Below are 22,921 nucleotides of genomic sequence, written 5' to 3'. Positions count from 1 at the left end.
GAAGCTCAAATGTAGGAAGATTCGATTTGCTCAGTATGGGTTACATGGCCAAGTTAAACCTAGCAGGAAAGATGAAGAGAGAGAGGTTACACTGAAAATCAAATACTTGTTCCAAACATCCAAAGCTAATAACAGTAACAGCAGCAACAACAAGAAGTGGGTTCCCTTGGGGAATAATAATCGCCATGATGAGTTTCTTTTTAGGGTTCCCGAACTTTATAATTTCCTTGAAATTGGAGATTCTAAACCTTTGCAATTGGTAGTAATGGTTGAGTGGCCTAAAACAAAAGAAAAAAGGTTATTTTCAAAATTCTGGTCATAACTAGAGGTTTGCTGACCTCCTCTGACCTTCTCTTGAGCCTCACCATGAATCCCTGGGTTGTTGTGTTTGGGTATAGTGACCCAGGGAAACTAGATCACTGTATGACTTTTGTTTCTCTGGCCCTTGCTTCTAGAATTTTTCATTGGAGGTGAATCAGGAATTTCCTAGTTTATAAACCATGACACTCTGCTTAGTGTGTGAACAATAGGGAGATGGTGGTGGGAGATGAATGCAAGTTGAGCTCTTAATTGGATGTCCAGCACACAAGGCGATAAGACCTTAAGAGCATGTTGCTTTTCTAAATTTATTTAATTAATTTTATTGAGAAAGAAATAGCAATGAGACAGTTTCAAAACAGGTTAGTAGGACAGTTACAATAATTAATACATAGCATATTGTTGTCTTCGTAGTAGTCATTCATAGTGCAAGATGCAGACATGTTATCTTGTCTACACACTATTAGTAAAAATCTTTCTTCTCATTAAGAGAAAGTAGCTGTATATCTATCCTAAATATAAAAGTAAGGCCATGTTAATATGCTGAGCTGTAAAAGGCTCAAGTCAACAACTTCTGACGTTGTCAGTTCTGCGGATAACCCACTACTATTATGGACTACAGGACTAAATTGGATTATTTTGCTGAATTGACACACCTACAATATTTGAATGGCAATGGAATACCCATCTCTGACAAAACTAAGCAGAAAAGGGGGATAGAAATGAAGGACCATTTTTTAGTGAAAAAATATATCTTGAAAGCACATTGATTAGTGGGTGTCTGTGCAGGCTTTTGCTGAATGCACACTCCTTTATGAACACCCAGGAGGTCCTAGGGATACACTTTAATGTCTCATTAGGTCTTCCTTAGACCATGGAAGTCAATGTATCTTCAATTTAGAGTGAATCAACTTTGTGTTTAAGGGGAAAAATCTCCAAAGAACAGAAATAGGCCTTGCTAAGAATCCGTGGGACTACTTTCAGCGTTGTCTTCTCTGTCTCTTTTCGTTTGGATATTTTGTCTTTGTTACTGCTTTGTTTGGATGACTGAGTTGCACACATTATATTCAGTGACTCTTCTTCCGCAGCTAAATTATGCAGAGACGAGACTTAGTCAATTGGAAAACTGCCACTGTGAGAAGACCTGTCAAGTGAGTGGCCTGTTGTATCGGGACCAAGACTCTTGGGTTGACGGTGATCACTGCCGGAACTGCACGTGCAAAGTAAGTGTTTTTGGGAATAAATAAGATAACAGCTCAAAGGGGACAGACATTGTAATTATAGTGTAACTGAGTTCTTTAATATACAGTGGTAAGTCCTTTCTGTGTAACATTCTTTAGCAATGAATGCATTGTGCCTGCTGGAAAAATTGTCATTTGTTATCTAAATACTTGGGAGTTAAAACTGAATGTTTGTTGCTATACTCTAATTTGATCTAATAATATTATTAAGCAACTTACTGTTTGGAATTTAGAAATTGAGGTATCTAGAGAGGAGAGATGAGACTTATTTCATTTTCATACATATCAGTAGTTAGCTTTATCACAATTTTTTCTTAGCTAAAATGCATTTTTTTAAAGGGGTTTAATTAGTCTCTGTGGGTTTTTGTTGTATTTTGCATGGTATCTGTCATTTGTTTCAGAGAAATACAAGCTGTTTTTCTCACTCCTGGTATCCATCATTTGTACACTCCACCTATTTCAGAGAGTTACAAGGGCCCCCTCTAAAAATTAGCATGCAACCCTTGTCCAGTTGAAATTACTTGATAAACATCTGAGAATGCCATTGTTTGTCCAGGAAAATACAAAATGGATTGCTAGAGCCTCGAAAATGATCGACAGGGTCTGCAAAAGGTGTTATTTATGTTCTTGTAAAAATAGGCTTTTTTATTTTCAGCCTAATCTACTTAGTCCACATGGGCAGGTGCGGTGAAGCCAGTGATGTATATCAGAGAAGTAATTGAGGTGACACGGGTTCACGCGGGCTGGAGAGATGCTTGATGGGCGGTCATGGAGAGGGGCGGGAATTTCTCACACCGTTCTCCTTCTCTGATGAGGTGCTGGGGGTGAGGTGTGAACTTTCTCTGCAGCGGAGTGTTCAGAGCATACTTCTCTCCTTCCTCAGAGCGGCGTTGCGGAGTGCCGCCGGATGTCCTGCCCGCCCCTCAATTGTTCCCTGGACTCTCTCCCTGTGCACATCGCGGGCCAGTGCTGCAAGGTCTGCCGACGTAAGTCCTAAATGAGGTTCAGCGTGGGGGTTTGGTGCTTTCAGATATTTTTCCAGTCCCAATCAGTGGCACTGAAGCGAAGTGCTGTCTGTGGATGTGATAGCAGGTGTACTGTGACAGCGTAAGCACCTGCAGTGTGGCAGATACGTTAGCTAGCTTTTTAAACATTTTAATGTATTTAGTGCAGGGTCTATAGGTCTCACTACATAGATCGGACTCGTAGTGATCCTTCCCGTTGTTCAGCCTCCCTAGTGCTGGGATTACAGGCCTGTGCCACCACGCTGACCGCCCAGTCTCAATCGCTGTCTAAGCATGTCCCAGTGGCAGAGCCAGCACAGCAGGCCAAGGATCGAATCCCTGGGCCCTGTGTCTGCCTAAGCGTTTTAATCTACTGAGCTATCTGGCCGGCCCTTAGAGGGCTTTTTTTTTTTTTTTTTTTTTTTTGGCGGAATCAGGGATTGAACTCAGACCCTTGCACTTGCCAGGGAAGCGCTTATTCCACTGAGCCATCTCCCCTGCCCCAAGAGGGCTTTCTATGCTCTTCAGAGGTTTCTTGCTTGAGCTTTGATTGCTATTCTCTCGTTCTGTGTGTGCGTTCACAGGAAGCAAGTGGCTTGTGCAGGCCCACTCCGCCAGGTGGGTGTGCTCAGGGAGCAGCTCCAAGGTTCCTTGTGTTCTGGTCTCCTAATGCTGAGTGATCAAGGGAAGAAGGGCCACATTCTGTTTGTAGTGTGTGTTTCAGGCGACACTGTATCAGATGGAGATGGATTATGCGCCATAAGCTGTGCGGGTGGGGGAATGGGGTGGTGGGTGGGGCTTCAGTTCTATCAGTTGATTGGATTTTCACAAGGGCGCTTGAGGGTGGGGGTGTTATTATCCTATTTCACAGGAAGCTTGGGATGAGGGATGTTACTTTTCCAATGTGACAGCTTGGGGAGGGGCCGTGAGGTACCACAGTAGCTTTGTCCATGGCAGAGCTTATATTGAATGGAGAGTTCAGCTACAAATATGGTGCCCAGTGGATAATTTTCAAATCATTTATTTGCCAAGAGAATCACAACAATGCTGCGGGCTTTCAGAGCATCAGGGATTTTCTTCTGGGGGTGGGGAGAAGGAAAACATGCCATCTGCTAGGATGGAGGAAAGATAGATAGTTGGTCTGGTCATGCTGGCTCAAGTGCTTGTTGGGCGTCTCCAAAAGGAAGTTTGGAACATGCCTTCACATGGCTGGCGTGGCACAGCCAGTGCTCTGGAAGGTGTTTTTGAAGTTGGACTAGACAGTGGAACTTACTCCTGTTATGAAGGGTATTTAGAGTCATGCCTAGAGATAGAGGAAGCACAAGGGCTCAAGTGTTGGTTGATTATTTGATTTTGTGATGGGAAAGTAGTTGTTAGCAGGCAGGGGTTATTTTTTGTCTTACAAGCTTGATATTGTGTACAGCAATGCACAGCAAAACGGGTGAAAAACTACTGGGTATTTGTGAAAAATATGAAATTATTTTAGTCCCATACTTTGAATTCTATATACTGATCTATGTATAATCGAAAGATGTTGTTTGAACACAGGTACAGTGGGCCTTTAGATATTTCATACATTAGCCTGCTGATTTTTTTCTTTTTTTAAAGGATAGAAGCATGATGCCCATTACATAACACTGAAAACACAGAGAAGGATAAAGATTGAAAAGAGAAGTTCAAAAAATTATCAGCTGACAACAGTCATGCTTGAAGTTTTAATGGATTTCACTTTTGAGGTCTCGTTATGTAGGCAACTTCGTGTCCTACTTAGCTGACTTACCGTCACTGCTTAACCGGGTTTCTGTGTTTTTAAAAACTTGTTCTCATTTAACCTCATTGTTTCCACCATTGTTATTTAACTATTCTCCAGTTGCTGGGTATCTAGATTGTTTCCCACTTTTTATTGTTATAAATTACTCTTTGATGATGTTTTATATAGAACATGTCAGTGTTTTCTATTTTCTTAAAGTAAAATTCTCCAAAGTGAAATTGCTAAGCCCAAAACTGACATTTTAAGACCCTTGATATATGTTATTAAATTGTCCTCTCACTAGGTATATGTGGATTAGTCATTTTTCTTTACTCTAATTCCTTTGATAGTTTTAAGGTTTAAAAAGTATTTCAGAATGTTACCTAGTTTTTAAAAACATGTTGGTACACATGCTAACTAAAATATAGGTATAGTTTTTGCCTTTGTATAGAATTCCTAAGGGCCGCCTCAGTAGTTCAGTGGACCATAGCGCCTGCTTGGGCAAAGCACAGCGGCTGGGGTTCTGTCTCCAGCATGCTGTGCCAGCCCCACCCCCAGGACACGTTGAGACACTGACTGAGACTGGGTGTGATGGTGCATGCCTGTAATTCCAGCACTTGGGAGGCTGGAAATAGGTGAATCACTGTGAGTCCAATCTATGTAGTGAGACCCTGTAGACCCTGTACTAAATACATAAAAAGAGTAATGTATGGAATTCCTATCTGTGTATTTAGGTGGCTCTAATGTTCCCTGCATCTCTGATTGATAGATTGATATGCTCAGAATTTAATTGAGATTATAAATAATGATAGGAGTATTACTCAAGAAAAAAATAGAAAGAAGCCATATAAGGCACCTTGGATAATAAAAGGATTGAGAACCTTTGAATGAAAAGCTTTCATTTCTTACTGGTTTTTAATGGAAATATTTATTAGGCAGTTACTGAGGATGCATGCCTGGAATAGTGCTTGAAAGAGTTGGCCCTGACAGTTCAAGACATGGCTTAGGGTGCTCTGAGTTGTAAGTGCAGGAACGTTAGAGACATGAGGAAGGCAGTGTTGGTACCTAGGTAGATGCTATTGCAGAATTTTCTTTGTAGGAAAGAAATAGAGGTACTATTTCTAGTTTTGTAGGTGCTTGTGTTGGTTTGGCCAATGGGATTGAGAAGAGACAGTGATGGTTGATGGTTAGTGGAATTTCTAGAAGTTTCAAAGTATTGTCACATCAGAAAAATGATATAAAATAGTGTTTATTTATTTATTTATTTTTGGGTGGTACCAGGGATCAAACTTGGGACCTTGAGCTTGCCAGGTAGGCACTTATGCTGCTGAGCTATCTTGCTGGCCCTGAAAACATTTGTTTTGGTTGCTGTTTTCAAAGGTGTTGAGTTTGTCAGGCAGTATGTCTACTAATTAGCTTGACTTTTGCCATTGTACAGTGTGTACTATTTAACACCGTCATGGTATGTGCCATAAATACATATCATTTTAGGCATCTAAAGTAATAGAATCCATAGAAAAGAAAACTGGTGCAAAGGAAAGCATAAGGTGTATCTTATATGAATAAGCATACAGTTGGATCAAGCTTTTAAATTTACTTTGTCAGACTGGATTGTTTTGTTTTCATTGCTTCATTTAACCCATTCTCATTTAATGTTACTGGGTATATGGTTCAAACCACTATTTGCTGCGTGCTGTATCTTTCTTTGGCTCAATTCCTTTCTGTCCTAGTCACTTTTCTGTCACTGAGACACAATCACTGACACCCACAACAGGAAGAGAGGTCGATTTTGCCTCATTGTTTTGGATCATGATGGACTGACTCCCAAATAGAACAGGATAGCAGAGGGCTGTGGTGGGGGAAAAGGTGCACATGCCATGGTGGCCAGGAAGAGAGGAGAGACCAAGGGAAATGGGCCCTGCAGGGGCGCCCATGGGCACCCGGTGCCCTGCCAGGCCCCACCTCCTCATGGACCCATCTGTGGATCAGTCCCTGATGAGTATAGCCTTATGTCATCTGATCACTTTCTACAAGCCCCAGTCTGAGCTCATGAGAACTGGGGTGACATCCTACACCCAAACCATAACGTTTGTTTTGACTTTTTCCATTTTTCTGGAGCACTGCCCTGAGGAAATGTCGTATATGTGCATACCATATTCTCCTGAGGGTCCTGAGTGGTTTGGGTGAGGCCGTGTTCCAGGGACCCTGGTGAAATATACTGGTGTGCCTCAGACAACAGCAGCCAGTGCATAGGGCACATTGCTTTGTCTGCTGACTCCCTCACCTTCCAGCAGCTGGAATGACCTCGAGAGCTGGAGCGCTTGCAGAGGAGGGCAGGGAAACAAAAGAGAACTGTAAACATCGCGGTGGTCTAGGAAGCCCTTCTCTTGTTCCATTCCACACACACTATTTGGATTTCTGCCCTGCCCGAGGCATATTGAGCATGCCTCGCATTAAACACCCCCTGGTGAGCTTCTTAAACTGCAGGTTTTCAGGGCCCTGCATAGACTTACTAAATCAGAGTCGGCTGGTGGCAGGCTCTTGGAACATGTATTGCTTTGGTAGTTGTGTTTGTGTTCTACCTGAGGTGAGAAGGAGGAGGAGGAAGAAGGAATCTTTCAGCTATGCAAAGCAGTATGTGCGAAGGAAGAACAGTAGTGCAGGGAGAGGGAGACTGCTTGTTTGATGACATTTGTGGAACAAAGTAGAAATTAAGCTGCCAGTGTGGGTCAGACATGAATGATGTGGACTGAATCCTATCGATGACACTCATTCATCCATCTGAGATCCCTTGTCCCAAACGCTGTCTTCAACTCTGGGTGAAACAGCGGTGACATGTCCATCTCTCATTCTACATCAGGCTCTGAACTAAGTCATTTTACGTGTATTCATTCGCTAGATTCTTCCAACAAACCCAAGTGGTAGGCTCAGCTGTTGTCCCCACCTTGTAGATGAGAGACAGAAGTGACCTGCCCCGAGTTTCTCAGCACTGGCAGGGCGGGCTCTCCAGCTGCAGTCCAGCCAGTGCTCCTACCCTCTCTGTTGTACTCACTGCGCACATGATCGCTGTCACCATCAAGTGTGTTATATGACATGAACACAATTTAATGTACAAAACTGGCACCAAGAAGGGAGCAGGTAATTTCATCAGGCACGTAAGGCCGGCCAAATAGCTCAGAAGATTAAAGTGCCTACAAGCAGGTGCAGGGGCTGAGAGTTCGATCCCGGGGCCTGCCGTGCTGGCCCTGCCCTCAGGGTGCACTGAGATGGCAGTTGAGACTGGGTGTGATGGTGCATGCCTGTAATCCCAGCACTTGGGAGGCCGTAAACAGGAAAATCACTACAGGTGCGGTCTAGTAGTGAGACCCTGAACACCCTGTACACCCTTCCCTAAAATGCAAAACAAAACAAAACAAAAAAAAGCTTGCATGTGAGGAGGGTGAAGGAAAACTTTGTAACATCTCAGGCATGTGTCTGAAAGCAGGTGGGAATCTACTAGGTATACAAGGTAAGAACACACCTGCTGAAGGGGGCTGCACATGCAACACTGTGGGAGTAAACACAGAATTGGCTGTGGTACTTAAAAGCAAGATTTGACAAAATCTTTGACAAAAAAATATGCTTTCAGAAAGACCATCAAACCGAGAGAGCTGGAGAGAGGGCCTGGTATGGGACTTGGGTTCACTGTGGCTAGAGGTGGAGGGGCTGGCAGGCAGGCAGCCTGGGGACATGCAGAAGAGGAGATGGATGCTAGTGACAGCTAAGGATCTGGCACGTGGTAGCATTGCTTTGTGTGAACGTCTGTGAGGCAACAGTTGCCAGGTTTTGCACGAGATCCTGCGGGACAATCATGATGTGATGAGCAGGAGTAGGGAAGAGGGAGAAGGGGGGTGGGGCCGCTGCCCTGCATCCGGCATATCTTGAGTTGGAGGAGCCTCAGGGACAGCTAGTTTGATATGGGGGTCTTGCTCAGAGGGGTGGTGGTGGAGCCCAAGTTGTGTGAACTTGCTTGCAGAGGGAGGAAGAATCCTTGGGCGGTTGGCCCCTCTGATCTGCCACTTTCCTTGAAGTGCAAAGTGGAGTGCCAACTTTGACATTCTGCGCTGCCGAGCGCTGAGGGAAGGCTGGAGTGTGTACAGATATCTAAATAAAGACACAGCGACATCATGGCCACATCTGGCAGAGGCATCAGGCTGTAACCTGTCAGTTGTTGCTTCGGTGTTCACCCAAATGGCAAAAGTGTTCAATCTCTGCACTTGGGAAATCATGGTCAGAGCTGCAGGGCCAGGTGACCGTGGATGCGGGACGAGGAGACTGCAGGACTCAGTCCCCAATGACTTATTTCTGACATCATGGAGAAGTGTGTGCTGGTGCCAGGTTTCAATTTCATGGTTGGACACTGTGACATATTCTCGTTTGCATGTCCCCGGTGTGACATGAAGGGCTTCAGGTATCCATTTACATTTCTACTTGTGCTGAAAACTGTTGAAATGAGGTCCCAAATGCCCCAGCCAAAGGCACCCGAGCCTAACTCACCTTATGCTTGAATTTCCTCAGACATCAAAAATCAGCCTTTTGGCTGTAGATCAAGAGGCTGAGTAATGAGGACTGATGGGAGGCATATGGAAGGCAGTGGCAGGGAGGGCAGGTGGCTGCCAGAAATTGGGGTGAGCCTGAGAAAGCAGGGATGCTCTTGTGACCTCTAGGGTCGATCCTAGAAGTTGTTGGAGGCAGTTTTATGGATACTTGATGTCCCAGTCATGCATGCATACTGTATTGGAACTAAGCCTGCAAATGACAGAAATGCACGGACATGTTGGTGGCTTTATCTAACCCCGAAACACCCCACTATGGGTGGGGCATAGACCAGTGGACATGAAACTTTTTTTCCAAACTAGAGGATCTGTGGGCTGGGTGCATCCCTGAGTGTGGTGGGACTATACTCAGCAAGGTGTTCTTACTTCGAAAAGGGAGTTCTGGGATGAGTCTGTTGTTGAGGAAGGAAGGAATCAGGCAAATGCTTTAAAACAGGGTAGCGTGCGTGTTACTGCCACTGCAGGAGTGGCAGGGGCAAAGGTGGAAGGAAAACAACCTGCTTCTGTGCTTTGCAGCCTGGGCCAAGCAGCAGATGGTAGGTTTGACAGCAGAGCACTTAGCAGAACTGTCGCTTTGGAGCGGGCCACCTTGCCACGCTGGCAGCAGCTGTGTCTGGGAGTGTGGGACTTTATTAGGCAGGAATTCCGGGCCCTTGGAGATGTGGTCTTTCTATGCAAGTAAATTGGGAAGTCCAGATTGCCATTAAGACTAATGAGTCATGGTCTACTGACTTATCTAGAAAATTAAGAGGATCAGGGAAAGGTCTCTGAACCCGAGCTGCATTGTGAGACCCTGTGCCAAATAAACAAATAGATAAATAAATAATAGAGGTTCACAAAAGTATTTTCTGTCTAAACAAAGAGAGGAAAAGGGAAGGCCCATTTAGGGCATTGTCCTGATTTTCCTTTGTTGTTGATTTTGTTTTTTTCCTGAAATCCTTGGAATCAACTTTTCGTATTTGAAGTGGCATTGAAGAGCAGAAATAACTTTCTAGGTCAGGAACTGACCAGCTTTTGCTCCTGAGTAGAGTATGTAAATTTGAAGGCAGTTTTAACTCATAGTAAATCCAGAGAGGCACAGTGGGCTTAGGGCTGAAGCTGACACTGGGAACAGCCCTGCCCATCCTGCAAATGACAGTGAGAAGGGAGCTCTGTGAGCACACACGCAGCTAAGACGTGACGTGGTGGTGCACGTTCTGTTAGGTAGGTTCCTGAGTACAGCCTCAGCACAGACGAGGGCGGTTAGCCGTCGGCAAAGAGCAGGAACAGCTTCTTGGGGGAAGGGAGGGCTTTGCCTCTGCTGCCAGTGAACCAGGCGGGGTGGCTGATGCCTGGAGAAGAGCGTAAGCGTGGCCTGGGAGGGAGAGAACCAGAGCCAGCGCGGCCAGAGTCTGCGAGGTGGAGCAGCTGAGGGCAGCGAGCACCACGCAGGCATCGGTGAGCTCTACGCAGGTGAGGGAAGAGCCGCCTAAAGCATGTTGTGTGCCAGGAGAGGAATTGGCCTTCATCTTGAAGCCCTCAGGGCCTCATCATGATTGTAAGTAGGGTGCCATACTTACATGTAGAAAACAGGAACCTGACTATTGCATGAGGAAGGACAGACAAGCCGAGGACCCGGGCCGGCCAGGAATTTCACGGTGCTCCCGAGAGAAGTGGCGATGGCTCCAGTGAAGACTGTCTGGGAAACTGAGGAACTGAAGGAAGGAGCGAGGCTGGCATGTGGGGAATTGATGGGCATAAAGCTGAATGAGAGTGGAAATTGGAAGCACCTGAGGTAGCAAGAGGAGGGTGCCATGGCCGTTGCTGGTGCCATTCACAGAAAGGAGAGTAGAACATGTCAGGGTGGGGTACGGGGCCACTGCAGGTTCTAAGGGCCACAGACTACGAAGTGGAGGCTTCATGTGCTTTGTTAGAAAGTGCCCTTAGGATCAGTTCTAGCGTAGGACCTGGAAGGTAAAGGGCAGAAGGACAAGTTGAACTGCAGAATAGCTAAGGCAGTCATCCCAGTTACTCCTACAGGGGATTTCACAACTGGAAATCATCTTTCAGAGTTATGCTGAGCTGGGGCAATGGGGCCAGGATTCTGCCACACTTTCTGAAGCCACTTATTAGTGGCAGGCAGCCCAGGAGGCCGCTTGACTTTGAGCAGCGTGCTTTCCACAGCACGGGGCAAGTCCTGAAGAGATAACTGAGATCTGTCGGCTGTCAGCTGTTCCAAGTGGGTGGGAATGTGTCTTTTGGTCTCAGAGGGGCTCTAAGTAGCTCACCCCAGCATCCGCTGCAGAGGTCTGGTGTTACCTAAATTAGAATCTCTGGGCTTTCCTCCTTCCTTGTATAAAAAGAAGGGGTTGAAGCAGCCAATCACTAAAGTTCTACATATGTGAACATTCCATGACAACTAGAAGAGGTTAGTACTAGAGATCTACTGAACATAATCAATCCATTTGAAACCATTTACAGAAACAGAAGTTCTGAGAGCTAAGGTCCTTTGATAAGACCAGTAGTGAGTTAGCAGGAAGAGCGCTCTCAGAATAAATGGCTTGGCTTTCACTTTTCCCGAGAGCAAGAGCTAGAAGGTTCCTCCACGGGGCAGGAAGTGGAGCAGTCAGGCCTTGGCTTCTTTGCTCCTGTTGTCCTGGCTGGAGAATTTGGCGGCCTCGTATCAGGGTCAGACCAAATTGACACCTTCTGTACTTGCTTGGATGTAGTCAGCAATTTAAGTCGTGGGCAGAGCCCCAGTGGGATCGAAATTGGAGTTCTGTTTCTATTTCTCTTTGAAATTTTCTGCAAGGCCTGCTCCCAAGCTTGCCCTCTCTATTAGCCTGGCGAGCTCACCTTTCCACAGGCAGTCTGTCTGGTGCATTGATGTAGCAATTGACTGGATTGGCTTGTAGTTCTCTGTTGTCTGAGCACCCTAAGAACAAGTAGACTAAGGACAGCTGCCTCGCATGATCATAGGAAAAATGAGTGATGTCCTTACCCATTGCGGCCCAAGGTCTGATCAACAGAAGATATATGAGGCCCCATTCCCTCAGCCACTTATTCTACAGCTGGAGTGTCTGAATCAAAACCCCTTCTCATTGTACTCCAAGGTGATAGCAGCCAGATCCTCCTCCTCTTCTTACCCTCTTCCCATTTTAACTCATTCTCTAGTTCCTTTGGCAACTGTAACATCTAAGTAGCTGCATGCTCTTGGTGTGCAGACAAGGCAAACTCAGCCAGGATGAGGCTTGCCATGGGTAGCAGTCCAGGGTGCTACTGTACTATATTTCCTTGTTCTTCAGACAGAGATCTGTATTGCTCAGAGGCTGAGACTCTATGTCTCGGTCAGATCTACTGGAGGTGGATGACACCTCAGAGATGACAATTACCTCCCATGACTAGCTGATGTATTTTCCTGTTTTATTGCAGCAAAATGTATCTATGGAGGAAGAGTTCTTGCAGAAGGCCAGAGGATTTTAACCAAGAGCTGTCGGGAATGCCGAGTAAGTACCAATGTTATGGTCCTCGTCACATTGGTGGAATGGGGATGTAGTTGTGAGTGAGATGTGTGCGATTTTGATGGGTTCTTGGATGGAGCGTACTGGCCGGGATGAGGGCCTGAAGGGCAGAACCCTCTCAGTGCTGGGATGAGCTGGAGGATGGGGTGGACTCTGAATCTGTTAGAGCGTGATCACTGTGGGGTCAGCTGTGGATCTGGTAGCCTGGGAAGAAACAAAAGAAGGAAGTTGAGAGGAGAAAGTGCTACCCTGAGGCAGTTCGCTGGTGGGCGCCCAGGAAATGGTTTTCAGTTGGTGTTAGTGGAATTGCTTAGCGAGGCTGCACAGAACAGGGCCAGCTCTGCCCCCGGATGTCAGATAAAATGCTGGAAAGTACCCTGTCCCTTGCTCACCTCTTCCTGTGAAATAAGATGCACAGAGTCACAGACCTCATTTAACAATCATCCAGCAAATATGTCTTAGGTCTTAGGCAAATGCTATCTTAGCATTCGACCGGATGTCAGGTGTACAGCAGTGAGCTGCAGTTATTGCAGACTATAGAATTGCAGTTTAGTGAGGGGGATGGTTGGAAAAGAAATGTATAATAGAGCAACACATTCTATTTGAAATTCTGAAGTAGACTGAAGGGACAGGGAGGTTTGGGGTGAGGATCAGTGGTCTGTGAAGGCCTCACTGAAGATGTCATCTTATATTTATTTATATGTTAATGTATTGGATACAGGGTCTCATTACACAGCTCAGACTTGTAGTGATCTTCTGTTTTCAGCCTCTCCAGCACTGAGATTACAGGCGTGCACCATCATGTCCGGTCTCGGTGGCTGGCTCGGCGCTCTGCGGGAGGGGCTGGTGCTGCATATAGTGCCAGGGATCAAATCTTGTCCCTGTGCTTGTCTAAGCAGGTGCTCAGTCCACTGAGCTGAAGATGTCATTTTAGAGTAAAACCCTGGATGTGGGATGGGAGCCAAGCATACAGCTCTTCAGTTGTGGACAGTTCTAGATAAAGGGAAAATAGGCATCAAGTGCTTGCCGTGGAAGCTTGCAGGCCAGGTCCTTGGAAACACAAGGACGCCAAGGTGGAGAGTTCATGCAGCAAATAGAACTTAGGGACAGCTTGGGCCGGAACACTTAAAGACTTTCAAGACAAGATGTCCAAGCTCCTGTGGTTTCACTTTCCTCTACATATGAATCCCTATCCATCCTGACCACCATTTGCTCCTTCATTTATCTCTCCTTTCATTCAACAAATATGTGTGAGCATCTGCAATATTCTCGGTGTTATTTGAGTACATGGTGATGTAACAACATTAGTATTTCATTAATACTGATGAAGCACCTACTGTGTGTCAGGCCCAGCGCAGGTGCTGACATGCAGTGAGGAAAAGAGGAAAGGAAGCCAGATGCTGTTCAGGATGGCGAGCCTTACACAAGGGGTCACTCCTTTGCACTGACTCCATGTGGAGTTGTCAAGCAGTGCTTGGGAAGGTGGTGGCTGGTCTTGGCCAGCAGTTGTTCTCCAGGTGGATGAGAGGGAAGACATATTCCAAGTCAAATGAGTCACATGCACAAATGCCCACAGCCAGAAGGAGAGCAGGTAGTATTTAGGGAACTGCTGAGAATTTGACTTGGTGATGTCTTCGGCTCTATGTAGGAGAGTCAGAAGAGATAGAGCTACAAAGCTAGATGGGGCAAGAAAGGACCTGTGCTTGAGTTGATTTTTGGGACTAGAGGCTGCAGCAGGTGTGTGTGCGCCTGCGTCAGGACGGCCTTGAATTTCAGCGTTCACTGTGCTGTTGTGGAGGGGACAACTAGAGGAGGGTGATGGCGAGTGGAGTAGTCGTAGGCAAGTAATGATGAAGTTCTGCCCCAAGGCAGTAACAAGAAAGATGGAAAAGAAATTCAAGAGGTACTTAAAAAATAGACTGAAAACAAAATCTTGTTATTGACAGGTTGAGAGGGATGATTTTGGGGGAGAGGAAGACTCAAGTTGATGTCCAGATTCCTGGTGTGGCCAAAGGGGACAGCGGTTTCTCTCTTTGGTGGCATTCAGCAGAAACCTTCTCTAGATAAGTGGAACTGGTGGTTTTCTGGAAAAATGTCAGAGAACTTCTGTAACTCCCTAAAAAGACAGGAAGATCAGGAATAGGACCAAGCAGAGACTAGGAAGTTCAGAAGTTCATGAGTGGGGGCATCACCAGGGTCAGGAGCAGATCTGCTATGGGACTGACTTTCAGTCATTCTGCTGTCCCTGAGTCACTGAGGGAAGATTCAAGTTCTGAAACAGGGAGTGTGATAGATACAGCAATTGGACCCAATATTCAGGTTGTCCTTGTTTAGGTGCAGTATTATTGGTCTCTTTGGGCTCTGCAGGGAGCTGTTCTCTTGGAATTACCATCTCATTAGTATGACACGGCATGGAGAAAGCATTCCCCAAGAGGAAACTATGGTATCCACAGAGGGGGAGACTGAATTGCGGGAAACCTAATGTGTCCTCAGTAGATAAGGCTGCTGTGCCTCACGGAGGCAGAGAAAGTGCAGAGCAAATGGGGCATGCTTAGGCAGCTTGAGCTTGACAGTATTTTTCCTATAATTGCCATGAATTTTTCCCCCCAAAATAGTGGCCAAAATCAATACTTCCTTTTTCTTTCTTGTACTTGGTAGGTTGAGGGGCTCGGCTGGGATCTCATAGGCTGCTAATGTAGACTCCTATAAAGGCTTGGCATGGCTGCATGTCCGGATGGCTTCTCTCCTACCATGTCTAGCACCTCAGCTAAGATGAAAGGAGCATCTTTGTCCTTGTCCTCCATGTCCCTGTCCTCCGGGCTGCTACCTTTCTCTTTTTTGCATCCTCTACACATGGCTACCTCAGGCCTCCTTGCAGCATTGTGGTCTCAGGGGTTTATCACTTGGTGGTTCACTTGTCCTAGAACAAACCCTCCAAAGTCCAAAATGGAAGCTCCAATGCACCTTGGAACTGGGTCCCCAAAGCCATGCCTGTTTGTTCTTTTACATTCTATTGGTTATATATGGCCAGCCCCAACTCATGACAGAGAAGAATAATGCAAGGAGTGAATACCATGAGGCATGATTCATTAGTGAGCCAGGCTTCTCTGGAGACGAGATACATGATAAGAGTTTGTGAAGTGGCATTCACTTAGATGTAAAGGCTCAAGTTATCATGCAATGTATTAATTATTGAAACTGTCCTATTAATTGGTTTTGAAACTGTCTCATTGCTGTTTCTCAATAAAATTAAAAAAATAAGAAAAAGAATTTGTGATACAATTTTCTAATTGGAAATGTCTTGGATATATACCCCCACCCCTAGCCTTGCCCCACTTCACATACTGGGATGGGAATTTAGTAACTCATTAAATAGCTTAATCCCTGGCTAGGAAACATTAGCAGTCAACAAATTCCTTTATCCGGGTGAACAGCTGCCCACTGGTCTTACTTTGGCTTCTGGAACAGAGTGTATCTCTTACTCTTAACATGTGATATTGTGGCTAAAAATCCAGATCTGCTTTCAAAAGGATCTGGGTTCAAATCCTGAAATTGTACGTAGTTGTTAGTCGAGTGTCATTTGTATATTTAGAACTGGTTTGGAGAACATGTGGTGATTAGGGAGAGGCAGTGAGAGCTTGTACATTTTTTGAAAGTTTCCCTTTCTGTCTCTTGCCCAGTGAAATATTAGGAAAGAATTCTGTAGGCAGAACCACTAACCCTAGAGTAAGGTGGATAAGGCCAACATCAATGAGAGAGTATTTGCCAGTCAGTTATGGAGGCACATATGTGTAATCCTAGAAATATATGCCTCTTGGAGTGAGGCTGAGGCAGGAGGACTGCAAATTCTTGGCAAGATTCTGTTTCAAAATGAAAACTTAAAAGGAAGGCCGGGGTATAGCCTTGGGTTCAATTCCAAGTTTCTCTGTCATTCTGAGAGAGAGAGAGAGAGAGAGAGAGAGAGAGAGAGAGAGAGAGAGAATGTCCCTATCCCTTGTACTGAGCTGCCTCATCAGAAGTTATTTGCCTGCCCAACATTACAACGTTACCTGGGAAAAGCTGCACAAAGTATTACTTCTTACCTGTCTAAGTCCTGGTTCTATGTAACAGGACGGACTGGAGGCGTGGACTTCTTTGTCGATACTTCATTTGTTCATTCTTCAGTGGTGCTGGAGTACGGGCAGGAGGGGAGATGTGTAATCCTAGAGACCGGAGAGTGAGGAACAGACACAGGAAGCGAGAGAAGGCGGGGTGTGAACACAAGACTGCTCCAGAGCAGCCACATCCTCACAACACAGTGCAGCCGGCTTAGCGAGGCAACTCCAGAGATGCTGAGGGCACCGTGGCGCTGCAGAGTGGACTGCAGGCAGATGCGTTTACCTACTTTGCTTCATTTTTCCTGCCATCACATCCCTGGAGCAAAGGAAGAAGTGCATTTTATACATTGAACACAATGAGGCATTTAGAGACTAATGGAAGCTTTCAAAGAGATACTAATAAGAGAAAAGCTTAAATTTTGTTCTTCATGGAAGCCCGGGGAGAAGAGCTCTGTCTTAGTTACTCTTCTCTCATTGCTGGGCAAAATATTCAGTGCCCAAAATTAAGGAAGGAAGGGGTTAGTGGAGGTTTCAGTCCATACTTGGCTGGCTCCAAGGCAGAGTGGCACAGGGCAAAGGGCATCAGTCCATGGTGGTGGAAAACAGCAAAAAGCAAATGGGAGGGGCAGCAGCTGTGGCAGCGAGCTAGCCTCTTTCCTTACATTTGTATGCAGATTATCTGCATAATCCTTACATTTGTATGCAGATTATCTGCATAATCCCCAGGGCAAGTGTAGCACTCACACCCATATTCCCAGCATTGGATCAAGAATTACTTGTAAACTTTAGAAGCTACCCTATGACTGCATGAAACTTTGAAGGGGACAACTAGACACAAACCATAATAGGTTTTTTCCCATATCTGGTCTCTCATTGGACAGACTGTCCCAGAAATTCACCTTGTTAAACTTCCGCACTGAATTTCCCATCCTCCCTCTTGGCTACCGTTGGGAATGCCAGACCTTGTGTGGGTCCAGCAGGTTTGATGGGCGCATAGGTGTGCGGTCTCGGCATCAGTAGTTAACGGCTTTAGGGGTTCCTTAGTCTGTGACAGAAGTAGTGATGGGGTGACAGTGAGGGCTTGAGGATCTGTTGATGAGTAAGGGAGTGGGGGCCAGGTGGGCTGATCCGTAGCCTACATGGGGCGTACCACTCACATGGGGGTGTGGAGAGGACTGACCAAGACAGCGTGTGAAGGCCTCAGTGCCTGCCCAAGTTCTGCTCTTCAGTGTGAGCTGTTCTTGCCGCTTCAAAGGCCCACACATGTTCTCCATGCCTGAGCACTAAGCTCAGGTTCTCCGTAGATTGTTTCACTTCTAGGTGAGAGGGATTGATTTAGATTCTAAATCCCTCACTTTTACCTTCTACAACAGGGAGAGCTGGTATGATTAAAGGCAATTTTGCCTACTCTGCCACGATCCCAGCACCTGCTCCAGATCTGTCACTTGTAGCTAGCAACCGCTTTCACAGAAGCAGCGGGTGACTTTAGTAAGGTCATTGTGAATTGATCTCTTCTGTCTTCAGAGAGTCGAGGCAGACACCTACAGGACCTATGGAAGCCAGGGGCTTGGCTTTAAGGCCAGCTTGTCTGAAAGGCACTGCTCCAGATCTTTGGGCCGCCTTTTTGTGCTTTTGTGTTGTTCGTACAGTTTCCAAGGAAGTTGGGACACACAGGTCATGCTCTTTGCACAAGTGGTATGTGCATGCACACGTGTGGGTGTGTGGGTGTGCACATGAATAATTTCACTCTTTTAAGAGTCATTAATTTTTATTTACTCTTCCTGAAATTATTTTTGAAATAGTTATTTCGTACACAGATAGAAAGGCCATTGACAATAATGTTTAGCCTTTCTTAATCACCCACCAGTATTTAGATAACATTTAGGGCGTGTGAAGCATATGGCCCCATGTAAACTCATCGTGGCCTTCTGGACCAGGTCCTGTGCAGATGGAAGTCGAGGCACAGACAAGGCTGTGCGATGGGCGAATGAGCGAGCTGGCTGGAGTCTGGACCTTGGCAGTCTGGCTCTCGGGCTGCCTTGCTTAGCCTCTCTACTGCCCTTCCCGGTACTTATAGACTTAAGTGGAGGTAATCGTCATCTCCGAAGTTTAGAGGGGTAGATTCTGAAAGACTGAGCCATCGCCTCTCGGTCTGTCTGAGACTGGTCAGAGGGGCCTGATGGCTTGATAGCGCTTCTTGGTGGCCATGGAAGAGCTTGCAGCATATTTAGTGGGTGTGATCAGCAGACAGAGAGGGAGAGAGGTGTAGGAAGAGGGGGCGCGGGGTGCAGGGGGAGAGGGTGAGAGAAGGTGAGGTGTGTAAGGAAGAGGGTGAAGGTGTAGGGGAGAGCGGGAGAGGTGTAGGGAAGAGGCCTCCTGGTCTCTCCCAGGCAGCCTGGCTAAGAGTTCAGCCCTAAAGCTGTATGGCTTCTACTTTATGCAACAGGCTCGCTTTTCTCTTAGGCGCCTGTAGTGGAGCTGTGTCAGTACTATCCTTGAGTGAGCAGAGGAAACGAGTCCTGAAATCATTTGTGCGCTCTGTGTCTCCGATAAAGATGCCTCGTTGGCAGGAGGCCACTGGACACCCCTTCACTCCTAGTTCAGGGGTTAGTTTGAGAGCTTCAGCCATATCAATGAAATAATAGACCAACTTTCCTTCAAATTGTCTGCCAAGTATTTCCAGCAGTTAATATATTGTTTCTGAAGAAAAAAAAATCTAGAAGAATAAACTCTTAGTGGTCTTGTTATTTTCTCCCTTAGTTGCTTCCTCGTAATGTTGTTTTTTTTTTTTTGCTTGGCGGTAACTTTTGACTGGAAGCTGTTTGTTTTATGTGTTAGAAATGCAGTGGTGAGTAGAGGACTTAAAAGGGCTTTTATGTGATTGACAGATAACATGGACGCAGTCACTCCAAGAAATTAAAAAAAAAATCCCAAACCGGAAGAATTACATTTTTGCACTAATGTAGAGCTCAATAGAGAGGTCATGCAATGACGGACTATAATCAGGAAGATTTGAAAGTGTTAATTAGACACACTTTCTGGCAGGAGATTGTTTGCAAAATAAAGTTAATAAAGGTTCACGTCTAATTGTGTAGCCGGACTAGATGCATGTAAGGTCACTTACACAACAGTAATCACAGTTCCCGTTACCTTGAAATTCGTGAAAAAGGTTTGTCTGTTTCAACACTTGGAGTTATGACCTTACTCATTATATATTTAAAAATTGATTAGAATTTCTGACTAATCAACAAGTCCATTTTATAAAAAAGAAAAAAGCTTTCTCGGGAGATTGTTTAAGAAGTCTACTGTAGTGTTTTTGAAATATAAAACATGTGTATACTTATGTTATAATATTTGGAGTTTAGAGAAGAGACCTCTAAGGAAAAAAATGGAAATTACTCCAGAATCTTACCATATAGAGATAATGTGTTTTTTTTTTTTTGGTACCAGGAATCGAACTCAGGACCTTGCACTTGTGTGGCAAACACTGTGCCACTGAGCTATATCCCTGGCGAGCCAATCTGTTTTATCAGTTCAATTTTCAATAGTAAGAGTGAAGTTGTAATTTTTTTTTTTTTACAGCACCAGGAATTGAACTCAGGACCTTGCGCTTGCCAGGCAAGCGCTTATTCTACTGAGCCATCTCCCCAGCCCAAGAGTAAAGTTCTTAATAATCTTTGCTTGGGTCCTCCCAGAAGGAGACTTGAGCTGAGATGCCCAGTAAGATTTATTATTGCAGTGCCCCCAGGAGAAAGCAGTCAGGCTGTGTGGGAAGCCACAGGGCAGCGGGCAAAGGTGAGAAAAATCGGAACTCCTGGTGGAAGAGGAGATCTAGCCTGATTCCACTACTGTGTTTAGAACATCAGTGACAGCCCAGAGAGTGTCCTTTCTGTGTAACACACTTTCTCTGCTATTCTGTGGCTTCAGACTTGTAGCTAACTTCTGGCTCCTGGTTACCAAGGTTCCAGGGCCCAAGGGCAACTCTGTGAGGGTGACTCTGTGAGGCAAACACTTAGGAACAAAGAACTTGAGTGTGGGCACATAGAACAAAGAAAAGGGATTCAGCAATAACCACCACTCATACTTATGCCAGGACAGCATGGATCAGAGTAAATATATTAACAGATAGGATTAGGATTAGAGATAATAATAATAATAATAATAAGTAATTCAGCATTTGTCTTACAGTGTACTACTCTATGTTCGTTATAGTATGGTTATTAACTTCTATTGGCTTGTATTCATTGGTTGAATTCTCTGTTGGGGAAACTGAGGCACATCAGATAAGGACACTGGAGTTAGTCCTGGTGCTGACTGTTGAGATTTGATGCTGCCCCTGTGACTGGGAGAGGAGGGAGGATGTATCCAGGGAAAAGTGTGGCCAGTCAGTGACAAGATCAATTTTCATGATTTAGGGCCAATTCTAAGATAGATCTGGGAGAAAAGTGAGAGGTTGGGAAATGCAGAACAAAGGAGAAGAAAAGGAAGACACATGAGGAGGGCTGAACGCTGGCCCATCTGGGTGGGAGGTTCCAAGAGAAGAGAAGGGGGCATACTGTAAACAAGTTGCCTGGAGGAAGAGTAGCTGCAAGCTCACATTTGACATTGAAGGTGCTATGTATGTCCATATGTGAGAGCCTGCTGGCAGATGAAATGGGAGCTTTTGCTCAGCTGGGGAACCATGCGGGTTCTGGGGTGCAAGGTGATGGGGTATCTTAGAGGGGGCGATTTGGTGTCACCACCACCACTGTGGACTCTCTGCTCTGTCCTGTGCTGTTCTCCCCTCTGAGTTTGGAGCTGCCTTTTGGCCTTCAGTGAGATTCCTTTTCTAAGTTAGTTTCTTGATTGTCTTAAACATCTTCCTAAGCATGGGAGAGAAAAGCTATATGTTTTGGGTAGGATGAGGGCTTCTCCAGCCTGCTTAAAGACTGTAATTAATGGATTCATTTTTTAAAGATTCTACTTAAAACTAAGTACAGATTCTAGTAATGCCAACAAAGAGGACCTTAGGTGAAGTGAGATCATAAAGATGCAGCTGCCGAATTTTGAACATTTTATGTAAGTGATTTTATTTATATCTAGGGAAAATCTAGTGCTCATCTACCTGACCCTCCTTTATTTCCTTCACACCTGAATAACTCGGCCCCTTCTATTTCCTCTGCCAGTGAGGGCTCTTCTTTTTTTCTCATCATTCAATTTTCCTTAAATGGGGCATCTCTGTAGTTTCTTCCCATCTGGGTAGAATTAATTACTCTCCCATGACATCCTATAATCCTTTTATTAGAGCACATCTTTTTAGGACTTGCTGGACTATATTATGGTTTATGGTTTAAGGAGATTTTGTCTCTTTCCACCTAGACAGTGAGCTTATTAACAGCAAGGAGGATATATCTGCCTGTGGTGGCGCAAGCCTGTCACCCAGCACTCAGGAGGCCTGAGGCGGCAGGATTGTCACAGGTTCAAGGCCACCCTGGGCCACATAGTGAGTTCAAGGCCAGCCTGAACGACATAGGCAAATCAGAAATTAAAAATAAAGCAGATGTCTTCTTCACCTTTGAGTTTGCAGTGCCTGTTACCCAGGAGAGTGCTGCAACTGGCACACATAAGAAAATGGTATGGAGAGAAGCATAATGATACTGTTAGGTTACAACACAGTGTTTAAACGAGATACCATGTCTGCATCTTGTACTATGAATGACTACGATGGAGACAACAATATGAAATGTATTAATTATTGTAACTGCCCTACTAACCTGTTTTGAAACTGTCTCACTGCTATTTCTTTCTCAATAAAATTAATTAAAAAAAGAAAATGGCATGGAGCTGTCCAGCTCTGCTTTCTCTGGTATCATCATGTTGACAGTTCAGAATCCACCCTTGTGAGGGTACTGACATGACAGAAATCAGTGAACCTTATGATGAGGCCTCCTCTTCTCAAGTCAGTTGTTAAAATTGTATGAGCGAGCACTGTCACATCCTTCACAGCGGACACTATGGTGGATCCTAAGCAATCTGAAATTGGGCTCAGTTGATGTGGAAAACGTCCACCGAATTCGCCTTTTCAGGAGTCTCGTCAGTTTAGTTCGCGCTGTTCTCATTATTAGTGGAATTGCTTAGAGTGCTGGTCATGGTTGTAGGTTGTTATCACTGCAGGGCAATGAACAGTTATTATGAAGTCTTATTAGTGTGTACCATTGACTAAACCCACGAACATCTTCTTTTCTCCCTGATATTTGACTTCCAGGGTGGAGTTTTAGTCAAAATCACAGAGGCATGTCCTCCTTTGAACTGCTCAGAGAAGGATCACATTCTTCCGGAGAACCAGTGCTGCAGGGTCTGTAGAGGTGAGTGTCTTGGTGGGGGCGGAGGGCTGTGCTTGGGATGGGCTGGGGTGGCCACGGACATGCCTGTGCGTG

At 45.4% G+C, this 22,921-nt stretch overlaps 1 protein-coding gene across 1 annotated transcript in view; it reads left to right on the top strand.

The window, feature by feature from the left end:
• Nell1 (neural EGFL like 1) overlaps nucleotides 1–22,921 on the top strand; it is a 990,534-nt gene that overhangs the window by 260,939 nt on the left and 706,674 nt on the right. The window contains exons 10-13 of the mRNA XM_004642698.1: nucleotides 1,407–1,541; nucleotides 2,443–2,545; nucleotides 12,320–12,393; nucleotides 22,750–22,849. Coding sequence (XP_004642755.1) covers nucleotides 1,407–1,541; nucleotides 2,443–2,545; nucleotides 12,320–12,393; nucleotides 22,750–22,849 — 412 coding nt within the window. The remainder of the gene's footprint in view (nucleotides 1–1,406; nucleotides 1,542–2,442; nucleotides 2,546–12,319; nucleotides 12,394–22,749; nucleotides 22,850–22,921) is intronic.

Source organism: Octodon degus, unplaced genomic scaffold, assembly GCF_000260255.1.
Source record: "Octodon degus isolate 3935 unplaced genomic scaffold, OctDeg1.0 scaffold00159, whole genome shotgun sequence".
NCBI lineage: Eukaryota > Metazoa > Chordata > Mammalia > Rodentia > Octodontidae > Octodon > Octodon degus.
Note: the sequence above shows the minus strand (reverse complement) of the source record. Positions and strands in the feature narration are given on the sequence as shown.